Source organism: Oncorhynchus nerka, linkage group LG15 (assembly GCF_034236695.1).
Source record: "Oncorhynchus nerka isolate Pitt River linkage group LG15, Oner_Uvic_2.0, whole genome shotgun sequence".
In the NCBI taxonomy this organism is placed as follows: Eukaryota; Metazoa; Chordata; class Actinopteri; order Salmoniformes; family Salmonidae; genus Oncorhynchus; species Oncorhynchus nerka.
The window spans coordinates 35,284,345-35,297,672 of NC_088410.1; the positions used below are offsets into that span (position 1 = coordinate 35,284,345).

The window sequence follows — 13,328 nt, forward strand, 5'->3', positions numbered from 1 at the left end:
TGCAAAAGTGACAGACATTTTTTTTTTTAAGTGTGCTAGCAGGAAGACGACTGTAGCTGTATACCTTTATCAGTTTATATTCTACCGGTCTTTCTTATCTGTTTATCTTCTACCTGTCTCTTATCTGTTTATCTTCTACCTGTCTCTTATCTGTTTATCTTCTACCTGTCTCTTATCTGTTTATCTTCTACCTGTCTCTTTTGCTCACATCAGGTCAGTACAATATACATACTGTTGGTTAAAATGTTAACTACAAATGATAACACTACTAAGACAGCTGGAAAGAGTGGTGCAATATTGAAAACAGGAAACCCACTTCCTTGTACCTTGCAGATCAGAGGACACAGACCAGTGGACCACATCTTTAACAAATAGTATCAAATCTGTGATCAGTATTGGGTGCCGTAGATTGTGTATGATAAGCTGTTGGATAACACAGTGCCACCGACTCGGCCCGCTACCAAGGACTGTGGGTTCTCTTCCGTGGCCGACGTAAGTAAGACATTTAAGCGTGTTAACCCTTGTAAGGCTGCCGACCCAGACGGCATCCCTAGCCGAGTCCTCAGAGCATGCGCAGACCAGCTGGCTGGAGTATTTACGGACATATTCAATCTCTCCCTATTCCAGTCTACATGTCCACATGCTTTAAGATGCCCACCATTGTTCCTGTACCCAAGAAAGCAAAGGTAACTGAACTAAATGACTATTGCCCTGTAGCACTCACTTCTGTCATCATTAAGTGTATTGCGAGACCAGTCAAGGATCATTTCACCTCTACCTTCCCTGACACCCTAGACCCACTTCAATTTTCTTACCGCCCCAATAGATCCAGAGAAAATGCAATCGCCATCAAACTGCACACTGCCCTATCCCATCTGGACAAGAGGAATACCTATGTACCCTCCAAGCTCATCATTAAGCTTGAGGCCTTGGGCCTGAACCCCGCCCTGTGCAACTGGGTCCTGGACTTCCTGATAGGCCGCTCCCAGGTGGTGAAGGTAGGAAAAAACACCTCCACCTTGCTGATACTCAACACTGGGGCCCCACAAGGATGCCTGCTCAGCCCCCTCCTGTACACCCTGTTCACCCATGACTTCATGGCCATGCACACCAAGTTTCTTGTTTACCCCCTTTTTCTCCCCAATTTCATGGTATCCAATTGGTAGTTACAGTCTTGTCTCATCGCTGCAACTTCCATATAGACTCGGGAGTGGGGAGGGTCAAGAGCCGTACATCCTCCGAAACGCAACCCAACCGCACTGCTTTTTGACACAATGCCCACTTAACCTGGAACCCAGCCACACCAATGTGTTGGAGGAAACACCATACACCTGGTGACCATGTCAAAATGCACTGCACCCTGCCCGCCACAGGAGTCACTAGTGCACGATGGGACAAGGACATCCTTGCCAGCCAAACCCTCCCCTAACGACGCTGGGCCATTGTGCGACGCCCCATGGGTCTCCTGGTCGCGGCCGGCTGCAACAGAGCCTGGACTCGAACCCAGAATCTCTAGTGACACAGACTGTAGTTGTACCTTTATCAGTTTATATTCTACTGGTCTCTCTGTTTATCTTCTACCTGTCTCTCTTATCTGTTTATCTTCTACCTGCCTTAGACCACTGCGCCACTCAGGAGGCCGCAATCATCACGTTTGCAGACGACACAACAGTAGTAGACCTAATTATCAGCCTATAGGGAGGAGGTCAGGGCCCTGGGAATGTGGTGCCAGCAAAATAACCTCTCACCCAACGTCAACAAAACAAAGGAGCTGATTGTGGACTTCAGGAAACAGCAGAGGGAGCACCCCCCTATCCACATTGACAGGACCGCAGTGGAGAAGGTGGATAGCTTTAAGTTCCTCTGCGTACACATCACTGACAAACTGAAATGGTCCACCCACACAGACAGTGTGGTGAAGAAGGCGCAACAACAGCACCTCTTCAACCTCAGGTTGAGAAGGCTGAAGAAACAGGAGGCTGAAGAAATTTGGCTTGGCACCTAAAACCCTCACAAACTTTTAAAGATGCACAATTGAGAACATACTGTTGGGCTGTATCACCGCCGGGTACGGCAACTGCACAGCCCACAACCGCAGGGCTCTCCAGAGGGTGGTGCAGTCTGCCCAAAGCATCAACGGGGGAAAACTACCTGCCCTCCAGGACACCTACAGCACCCAATGTGACAGGAAGGCCAAAAAAATAATCAAGGACAACAACCACCCGAGCCACTGCCTGTTCACCCCGCTATCATCCAGAAGGTGAGATCAGTACAGGTGAATCAACGCTGGGACCGAGAGACTGACAAACAACTTCCTTCAGATGGTTAAATACTGTTAAATAGGCGTCACTAGCACATTAGAGGCTGCTGCCCTATATACATAGACATGGAATCACTGGCCACTTTAATAATGTAACACTTGTCACTTTAATCATGTTTACATATTTTGCATTACTCATCTCATATGTACAGTTGAAGTCGGAAGTTTACATACACTTAGGTTGGAGTCATTAAAACTCGTTTTTCAACCACTCCACAAATTTCTTGTTAACAAACTAGTTTTGGCAAGTCGGTTAGGACATCTACATTGTGCATGACACAAATAATTTTTCCAACAAATCTTTACAGACAGATTATTTCACTTATAATTCACTGTATCACAATTCCAGTGGGTCAGAAGTTTACATACACAAAGTTGACTGCGCCTTTAAACAGCTTGGAAAATTCCAGAAAAGGATGTCATGTTTTTAGAAGCTTCTGATAGGCTAATTGATATAATTTCAGTCAATTGGAGGTGTTCCTGTGGATGTATTTCAAGGCCTACCTTCAAACTCAGTGCCTCTTTGCTTGACATCATGGGAAAATCAAAAGAAATCAGCCAAGACCTCAGAAAAAAAATCTGCTTCATCCTTGGGAGCCATTTCCATACGCCTGAAAGTACCATATTCATCTATTACAAACAATAGTACACAAGTATAAACACCATGGGACCACGCAGCCGTTATACCGCTCAGGAATGAGACGCGTAATGTACTTTGGTGCGAAAAGCACAAATCAATCCCAGAACAACACAAGGACCTTGTGAAGATGCTGGAAGAAACAGGTACAAAAGTATCTATATCCACAGTAAAAACGAGTCCTATATCAACATATCCTGAAAGGTCGCTCAACAAGGAAGACGTCACTGCTCCAAAACCGCCATAAAAAAGCCAGACTATGGTTTGCAACTGAACATGGGGACAAAGATAGTACTTTTTGGAGAAATGTCCTCTGGTCTGATGAAACAAAAATAGAACTGTTTGGCCATAATGACCATTGTTATGTTTGGTGGAAAAAGGGGAGGCTTGCAAGCCGAAGAACACCATCCCAAACGTGAAGCACAGGGGGTGGTAGCATCATGTTGTGGGGGTGCTTTGCTGCAGGAGGGACTGGTGCACTTCACAAAATAGATAGCATCACGAGGGAGGAAAATTATGTGGATATATTGAAGCAACATCTCAGGACATCAGTCAGGAAGTTAAAGCTTGGTCGCAGATGGGTCTTTAAGATGGACAATGACCCCAAGCATACTTCCAAAGTTGTGGCAAAATGGCTTAAGGACAACAAAGTCAAGGTATTGGAGTGGCCATCACAACGACCTGACCTCAATCCCATAGAAACATTTGTGGGCAGAACTAAAAAAGCGTGTGCGAGCAAGGAGGCCTACAAACCTGACTCAGTTACACCAGCTCTGTCAGGGGGAATGGGCCAAAATTCACCCAACTTATTGTGGGAAGCTTGTGGAAGGCGACCCAAAACGTTTGACCCAAGCTAAACAATTTAAAGGCAATGCTACCAAATGCTAATTGAGTGTATGTAAACTTATGACCCACTGGGAATGTGATGAAAGAAATAAAGGCTGAAATAAATGATTCTCTCTACTATTATTCTGACATTTTACATCCTTAAAATAAAGTGGTGATCCTAACTGACCTAAGACAGGGAATTTTTAGTAGGATTAAATGACTGAGTTTAAATGTACTTGGCTAATGTGTATGTAAACTTCTGACTTCAACTGTAGATACTGTACTCTTATTCTACTGTATTGTAGTCTATGCCGCTCTGACATTGCTCGCCGAAATATTGATGTTTTCTTAATTCCATTCCTTTAGATTTGTGTGTATTGTTGTGAAATGGCTAGATATTACCGTTAGATTTCACTGCACTGTTGGAGCTATAAACACAAGCATTTCACTACACCCGCAATAACATCTGCTAAACACGTGTATGTGACAAATACATTTGATTTTAATTCCAACATAGAATTATCCTCTTGTCACCTCAGCCTGAGTGTGGGAATAATTGTTAATATGAACAAACACGCCACCGTAAATGATTACCATTCTATATACAATGCGTGAGACATTGAAAACAAACCTATCGTCAACAACTACATGTCAGGGTAGAAAAGTTTATTGGTATAAATATGTCAAACAAAATCGATTTTTAAGACAGTATGTTGATGACTCACTCTGCTCTTCAAGTTGCTTTAGGATGAGATGGAAAACCACTCACGTTCACGCAAACCTTGCAACACTGCTTATTACATTGCATATTAACATTTAAGAGTTTGTTCTGGGTCAAACATTGTACTACTGGTCATAACAACATAACACTGAAAGGTTGTTCTAAGCATACCGCTTTTGATTTGATTGAGAGCTAGCAGACTTTGGAACACTGACTGGTAAAACTGTACAGCATGGATGAACTCGTAGCATTACAACAGGTTGGTGGACGGATGGACTGGGCCCAGGACTCGCAATACACAAGAATAATAATAAATAATGAAAACAACTACTTATTTCTATTAACTCCTGAGACAATACTGTCACTTAATACTGATACTTAGAGTAAACATGAAATAATATTGGGCAGAGGAGTCGCCCCACTCCCTCCGCTACTAAAGCAAACTCTCCCATTAGAGGAGCGACACCATGCAAAAATAACATTGAAAGCAACATTACACTCCAAAGAACAAGTAATTAAACATTGAACAACTCATTTTTTGTGACAGTTTTTACAACCAGCCTCAATTGGTAAGATCTGGTGTCTGCCAGATATAGTACCATAGAATAAGACAGGAGATATGTTTTGATATAGTGACAGGTGATGGATGGTTGCTTTCGACTGGCACTGCGGTCTGTGAGGGAATTACGGGGAATTCACGTGGGCTTTATTGTGACTCAATTTAGACATCATTCACTTTAGTTGGGATAATTGCTTTGCTTTGAGGACTTGAAGCGCTTTGCAAATTGACAGCAGGTCTATTTTGACCCTGCCAACAGAGCTCTGAAGATTCAACCAACTGCATAAAACTTCCTAGCAGAAATAAAAACCCATCTAAACACAGCTTTTGTTCACATAGATAATAATGTGCAATGTGTTATCATCAGAGTGTGACTGTAGAGATGGAGTGATGCATCATGGACATTTCTCGACCCAAAGGTCATAGGTCGAAACCTCAGTGGGCGGTAGGGCGTGCCCTGCTCGGCCCCTCTGAGGCTGCTGGCTCGCTGGGCGGGGCGTCCTCCGTCACGGCAGAGGTGGTCTCCGACCCTGTGTTACTGTCACTGGTGCCCTCCTCCATCACCCCTTCTGGAACACTCTCCTTGTCCTCTGACGGCGCCCCCTCCTCAACCTCACTGGCAGGACGAGCCGTCGACTCCTCCGTGGCCTTTGACTTCTCTGTAACCAAGAAAGCAGGAAATATTAGGAGACAGCAAACACGTTTGGACCAATGTAGTTTCAAGTGTGAAATTAACATTGTAAAATGCGCTCAACAGACAATCTTCCAAAATAAGCATCTACCGAAGAGAGAATACCTAACTCAGGGGACATGACCAGAACCTGACCAGATCCATACATTAAAAGACCATACGGTTTAGTGATTAATACTGTTGGGCCTCACCACCAGTATCCATGGGGCTGGGTTCAGTCTCCTCTCTCTCCTTGTTGCTGCTGTCACTGAAAGACTCCTGCTGGCTCTTGCTGCCGTTTGACGGGCCAACTGGTTTCTCCTCCTCCTCCAGGCAAGAGGACGTGGACGCCTCCTTCTCCCGCTCCGACATACGCCTGCGGGATGCATCCTCTGCCGCAGCGACCTCTGCAGATATCTTCTCCATGTCCACCTCCACTTTCATACAACACAGCTGGACGCAGAGTGGCAATATGTTGAGTCTCCCCACCGGGGGATTAATTCTGGGGATTAATGCTCTTAATCTCGCAATCAATCTCACACCTGTGCAACTGTGATTAGTAACATGGACTGTGATTAGTGAGTACACCGTGATTAATGTTGCCACCTTGATCAGATTTGGCACAGTTCCTATTTCCTCTACAATGATACTACATTGCAAGGCAGTTAACCCACTGTTCCCTGGGCGCCATGGATGTCGATGAAGGCAGCCCTCCACACCTCTCTAATTCAGAAGGGTTGGGTTAAATGCGGAAGACACATTTTAGTTGAACGCATTCAGTTGTACAACTTACTAAATATTCCCCTTTCAATCATTTTATTTCATTGAATTGCCCATTGTGAAGCATAGAGGAAGTAGATGGACTCTAAGTAAATGGCGCCACCTGGGGTATGGACTACACAGTGCATTCACTATACATTTTACATTTACATTTAAGTCATTTAGCAGACGCTCTTATCCAGAGCGACTTACAAATTGGATACAGTGCAGTATCTGGATTCAGAACTGCAACGAGTCAGTCTACAAATTCTAAGTGATGACGCCGCATGTTAGCCAGGACACATGGATAAAGTTAGCAGCTGAAGATATCTACAATGCAGAACTGGTCTGAGGTCAACACTGTAATATTTACTATGTGCAACACAATGGATTGCGTACAAGTTCCTGGATGATGATTCCATACCCTTTTCAGCTCGCTGGTGAAAGACTCTGTGGCATCGATGAATTTCCTTTTCTTGTCCTGGTGGCGGTCTTCAATCTGAAGTAGCTCCGCCTCCAGCTTCCTCTGTGGACCAGACACACAGAGAGAGACCTGCCAATTTACCGGACTGATTACCTGTTTTTAATGATTACTCATTTATCAAATAAGAAGAAAGGATTTGATATCCAGGTTACCATGACAACAACACCATGACTGGGAACATCCAACTTAATAGTGCTAAGTAGAGTAATATCTGTATTTCTGTAGGAAGACTGATAGAAGACTGACTAAAGACTGACAGACCCAGCGTAGCGTACCTGGTGCACCATAAGAGACTGGACCTGCCGTTTTAAGACCTGCATGCGGGCGGTAGTGACGACGGAGCGCACGTCGGGGACCACGCTCTCGCTCAGGATCTCACTGATCAGGCGGTGGTTACGCTGGAAACGGGCGGCAGCCGAGTGCTTCATGGAGAATCCATCGTCGTAATCTGGGAAGGAGAATGGAAAAGGCGTGTGGCGGGTGCTATGTGTCTATCAGAGCTCAATGAACACAACTGTCAATGGGGAAAGAGCGGAGAGATCCCACCCAATAAGTATAGATGTGGTCGGCCTCAGGAAAGAAATCTGATCTGGCATATCTTAATCGGACATAGCTTAACATTGACATACCTACGTTTGGTTAAATCATTTATAGCAGTAGGAAATGTCTGCATATTTGGCTGTTTGCATGTTTGTTGTATGAATATACTTGAAAATACACATTTGCAAAGGAGGTTTCAACATTGTTGTGGTGAATGGTATTGATATTCATGTGTGGGTGGGTAGAGAGTTAAAGATACATCTTTCTCTCTCTCTCTAACTCTGAAAAACCTTCCTCATTTACTCCATAAACGTCTTAGTGGTTTTTACTGGCGCTCATGCTCTTATTATTTCCCAGAAAAAAGTAGAGGATATTGCGAAAACTAAGGGAACATCCAAGCTCTAAGTACATGACACTTTTCTTTTAAATCCAGAGTCAAATGAAGCTGTCCTCTATAACACTAACATCAAAGTAAGTCATAAATGTAGGAGAAGAAATTGTCTCTTTAATAAGGTCAACTTCTTATTGAACACATGGAGAATTCATTCATTCCACGTCGGGCCAAAAGTCATTCAACTGACAAACAAAATCCCAAACTGCAGTGAGTAAATAAATAAAGTGATTTATTGTAGTAGTCAAACACCTCTTTCATTTGAAGTCTGTGAAGGATGCTACCCTTTGAAAATCGCAGTGGGGGTAAGATGGTGCATTTGATTGTCTGTGCATTTGGGAGCAAGAAATACCATTTTGGCTTCATAATAACATCGTACATTTTATGGTGGAGAAAGACGTCATTCGAAAAATGATCGTCTTCATCCAACGCCCTGTTCCATCGGTTGATCCTCACTTATGATTTTGTTTTGGTGCTTTTTCTCCAACGGAACAATTTGTTCAGACTCTCCCCGTTCTCTGCATCTATGAAGCAACTGATGTGGCAAATCTATGTACAGCTTGTTGAGAAATGAATCCATAGGGATACTAACTATCACATTTTTATATCTTGGGTGTTTCCAATTACCACAAGATATTTTATGCATTTTCTGTATACCATTATCCAGCTCGATACGAGACAAGCATCATTTCCTATAGGGTGTAATTCCGAAGTCCAGTTTTGATGTATGTTTCTATGTGATGTGCGTTGCCTTGCTTCTTACTGGAACTCAGTGAAGCCATTGATCTCAAATACAGGGCCCAGACTTATACTACAGAACTGAAATGGAGTGTGGCCTATAAGGTGAAGTAGCAAGTGTGACAAACACGAAGAGGTAGTGCAGGGATAGAAATTGACACCAAGGTGATGTCACAGTTGCTGAACCATGGTGTGGGAACCAGAGTGTGACTGACATGGTAATACTAGTAGTGCTGAGAGCGTCTTACCATCTGGGTCATCTGCTGGCTGGATACTCATGTACGGTTCACCCTTGTCGAGACGAGACTGGCGCTGTCGGCTTTCCTCCTCCAGAGCGGCTTCGGCGCGGCTCTTAGCGTTGACGTAAGCCAGGTAGGCTGGAGAGTTGTGGTAGGCCTTCATGCTCTCATTGTACTCAATCTGTAGAGGAGAGACAAAGATGTGACATGTGCCCCTTCAATGCAAAACAAACTATTCAACATTGAAGAAAAGTTACTCAGTATTTATTTTTTTTACAAAGGAAGGAATGATGACTGGAGGGACCCTTCTGACAACTGCTGGAGACACTTGTTACTGGTCACCCGTAACAACCCTGTAAATAAACACCCCGGTAAAAACAAACCAACCTTCTCTGCTTCGTAATCATTCAAGTAATCCTGTTTCTCCTCATCAGTGAGGTCCCTCCACATGCCACCGATTATCTTCCCAATTTCCCATAGCTTCAGATCAGGATTGGAGGCTTTTACTTGATCCCAAACCTGGTGATGAGAACCAGACAGGGGCTCATTATCTCTAAGCAGATAGGTCATAAACCTATGGAGGCCGTGTTTAAACTCCATCTCCAGGGAGATATCCCATAGTCTGTCTGTAGTGCTCTTAATGGCTAGGCTGCTGTATGTCTAGTTTCACAGTTCACACCTACCTCCATGGACAGGCAGATGATGTGCAGTGTACATTAAGAGTGCTCGTCCCTAACCCTGGCTAAAGTGTTGCGTGTTGTAAGGGTATAGTACAGTATTTTAATATGTCTTGCAATGGTGTGCACGATGGAGCAGTTTGGGTTTAAGTAATGTTACGTGTAGACAACTTACCTTGCGACTATATCGCATGTATGGCATCAACGGCTTGTCTGGTGGCTTGGGTGGCTTTGGAATGTTTATTCCTGAAGAATTCTGGGAAATAAAAAGGCACTTATTAGATTCAAAGTCAAAGTTAGGACACCAACAGGTGCTAAAAATGTCTAGTCATACAATTTGACACTATGCAAAGTCTCGACTGAGAACCACCCTGCAGGAAAATATGCATCCGCATAGTTAATCATCCAACCTTCAACAAAGTATATGTAAAAATCAAACTACAACACCCTCAGTCCAATCACCTTCATTTAATTAAAGCCTGTTTGAGCCCAGCCAGTGCACAGAAGTCACACGGAGACTATGATTGATTAACACTGATAGAAGAAAATACTAAATCTCCCTCAAGCTGAGACTGACACACTGCGTGACATGATGCCATTATTAGAATCCGAGTGCCAACCACAGCTTACATGCAGCGACTGTATTATTCCCGTAGCAGCCCGAAACCCATGCCAAGCATTGGGTCTATAATGCCATGGCAACACTGATGGCATGGGTTACTTAGCATGGCTGTCAGCAATGCAGACTTTGAAGGGCAGGATCGAGCGATTTTGAACACACACAGATGGACACTTGGCCGGTCTGCACTAGTATGATGAGGGCAGCAGAGGAGCGTTGGGATGGCATACATCTCAGAAAGCCTTGGTAATGGAATGGGTTAGACGAATCATCGTGTCTGTGTGTTCAAGAATGTCTGCCCTTATAAGCCCTGGAAAAAGTACTATTTCTAAACAAAGCCAAAGAGCAAAGTTGTCAAGAGCTGTTATAGCTTATATCTGCATATACGTTATTACTGAGTTTCACTAAGCAAGCTAGATTAGGCTGTTTCAATCCAACTAGATAGTTATTTTAAATATTGATGTTAGTTTCCCTCTGTGTCTGGCGTTTTCATCCCGGTGTTTTCTCTACGTCGTTATTCCTACCGTTGCCCGACTGTTGTTGCTTGTTGTCCCTCCCAGCCTGTAGTTGTTGTAAGCCAGATGACTGTAGGGGTTGTACCCCACAAACCCGGGGGTGTTGGGCAATTGCTGATGGAAACAAATGAGACGGAAACACAGATGAGAAATGACATAAAATAATGGGGTAAAGCATGACAAAATCAATGAAAAAACTGGCGAAAACATGAATGTTGAAAAGCTGTAAAAAGAATCTACTGAAAAAGACTTGCACTCATGCTAAACCAACAAGAAGGATAAATCAAGACTGCCATGTTATCTATACATTAGTGTTGTTTGTAAGGAAAATAATGTGTAGTCTACAGTATGTTGTATATGGTACCTCACATCTTAGGGAGTGGAGCTTATTATCTGAGACTGCAAAGCTTATTGCATTGACCAATTCTACTGCGGTAACAGGGACTATCTGCAGGGTATACCGTATTAATTGGCCAAATGGATTCCACTTTTAAAAACAGGTTAGCCCCCAAAAATGTGTGCCTCTCAAAATGGACAGTAGCAAGTTAACATTGAAAGATAATAGATGGCATGGACATCCCTTTCCAAAAGGCTTCCCATGTGCCATCAGAAATACTTACTGTTGTAGGGGCTGGGGGAGGGGGAGGGGCATATGGCCTTTCTCTTTCTCTTTCTGTTATGAAAGAAAAGGTCAGATGTTAAAATCAAGGCAAAAAGGACCCTTTTACATCTCTCAATGTTGATTAAATCAATCATTTCAAGGTAGATCTGAATTTTGTGATTTTTCTATTTCTCTCTCAGCAAATACATGACGGAAAAGTATTAACCTATCAATTATAATACAAGGAAATCATATATCCTACCAGAAACTAATATTTCATGCATAAACTACATTTATTTTTATTGTGATCACTTTTGTAGCCATAGTTGCCCAGCTTTGTCAGAGACCTAACAGAAGTACTCATATTTTCATTATCTGATGGCTAAACTTGTATAATTGCAAACAATTTCTTACTTGACATCTTGGCAGAGAGGAAGAATTGTATCAGTTTATTCCAGTCATTTGGGTCTGTAATAAACACATTATAATGGGGAAAAAGCATTTAGGTGTTTCATTAACTTCATTTGTTATTACAGTACTTCTACAATTGAATAGAAAATAAAGTTAATAGCTTGAGAGGGAGAACAAAAGAGATGTTGGTGCCAAAATGATGTCAGGCGACGTATGTGCAACTTCACAACAGTGTCAGTGGACAGGCATGAACATGACAGAGGTTTGATGTGACTACTAGCAAGCTGTTCGCGTCCAAAAACATCGCTTACACTATTTGGAATGGCATTTGCTTATAATTGCACATACGCAAATACATCAGATAAATGGAAATGTATTTGCTGTAAAATAAAGCGCTGTCATCTTGCGTAGTTGGCTGACACCCAGCTGTGCTAGCTAGCGAGGCTAGTAACGTTGAGTAACTACTTTATTAGTAGTATGCAGCTACTAGCTATAGCTAGCCAGCTGGCTAACTTGGACCATCTGATCAATAGATGATGAGTATGCGAACGTAGATAACACAATCAGTTATCTTGCTAACTGAATAATCTGCCGTTTAAATGATTTAACCATAGCTAAAATACAGAATATTGTATTTGATACACCGCATACGTTGTCAGGTAGCTCGCATTAGCTAGCCACTAAGCATTCAGATTAAAGCAATCTAACGTTAGCTATCTAGCTGTCACTGAAACAATTTGATTTTGATTTGAGGCGGTAAAACAGCAGATTAACAGTGACTATACCCGAACCGTTTTGGATGTGGATTTAGCAGTGGAAAACCTTGGATCAAATAATTTAGCAAGCACCATGCTAGCCACTACCTCATACGCTATATATGAATAAGCGCTATTTTCTAGTTAGAGCTGTCACAATATAGTCACATCATCACCTTGCATGCATCTGTAAATCTGTTATTCAAACAAAAGTGGCATTTTACATACATTTTTGACATACAATTGAAAGACGATTCAACATAAATCAATTAATGAATATTATTGCGTTTCATATTTTGGTTAGTTCACATAGCAAGCAAGTGAAAGTAATGGCCAGCAAACTCACCCCAAAATCCTTTGTCCCCACCAGTGTGTGTGTGTGGCTAGAATCAGGTTTAGTTAGCTAGCTAGCAGAAACAGTTCTCAAAATGAAAAAAAATAAATAAATAAATGATATGGGGTTCACACAGATTTCAGTCGAATTTTCCAGAACTATTCCTTTCTCCTCTGTTAAGGGAATCATGTTTGCATTACACCCCAAGGCTAGCCTACTCTAAATTGAATCATCTAATTTAATTGCTAACATTTTTCAATCAATCTATTACTAAAATAATTGCTACGTAATGAATACACATTTGTGATGATTTTGCATTATAATACTGCATTTGAGACTATCAAATTCATAATTAACCCATTACTGATTTGAACTATGAATGAATCAGTGATGAACATGAACATACAATAAGGAGGACATTGCAAGAATTCATTGACAATTTATAATTTATACATAACCCATATAAACTGCACTAATTGAACTATGCTGCTGCAGTTACATGATGACAGGTCTTGTCATCGGTGCACTGA

At 42.5% G+C, this 13,328-nt stretch overlaps 1 protein-coding gene and 1 long non-coding RNA gene across 6 annotated transcripts; one reads left to right on the plus strand and one right to left on the minus strand.

Annotated features, from left to right (window-relative positions):
• The first annotated feature begins 343 nt into the window (after positions 1-343).
• LOC135560181 (uncharacterized) lies at positions 344-7,718 on the plus strand. Its single transcript, XR_010458751.1, has 2 exons — positions 344-686; positions 827-7,718. It is a non-coding gene; the product is annotated as an uncharacterized LOC135560181 (long non-coding RNA).
• LOC115142544 (SWI/SNF-related matrix-associated actin-dependent regulator of chromatin subfamily E member 1-like) lies at positions 4,437-13,035 on the minus strand. Of its 5 annotated transcripts, none has more exons than XM_065001539.1 (11): positions 12,811-13,035; positions 11,713-11,766; positions 11,318-11,370; positions 10,707-10,811; positions 9,739-9,819; positions 9,274-9,405; positions 8,896-9,067; positions 7,254-7,426; positions 6,919-7,047; positions 5,948-6,188; positions 4,437-5,724 (listed from the first exon to the last, which is right to left on the minus strand). In XM_065001539.1, exons 2-11 carry the CDS (start codon positions 11,717-11,719, stop codon positions 5,501-5,503), a joined length of 1,317 nt encoding a protein of 438 aa, XP_064857611.1. In that variant the 5' UTR covers positions 11,720-11,766; positions 12,811-13,035; the 3' UTR covers positions 4,437-5,500. The 5 variants fall into 5 exon arrangements, with proteins under 5 accessions (XP_064857611.1, XP_064857613.1, XP_064857612.1 ...); XM_065001541.1 differs by lacking the exon at positions 12,811-13,035 and adding an exon at positions 12,501-12,773; XM_065001540.1 differs by lacking the exon at positions 12,811-13,035 and adding an exon at positions 12,495-12,773.
• Positions 13,036-13,328: the final 293 nt, after the last annotated feature.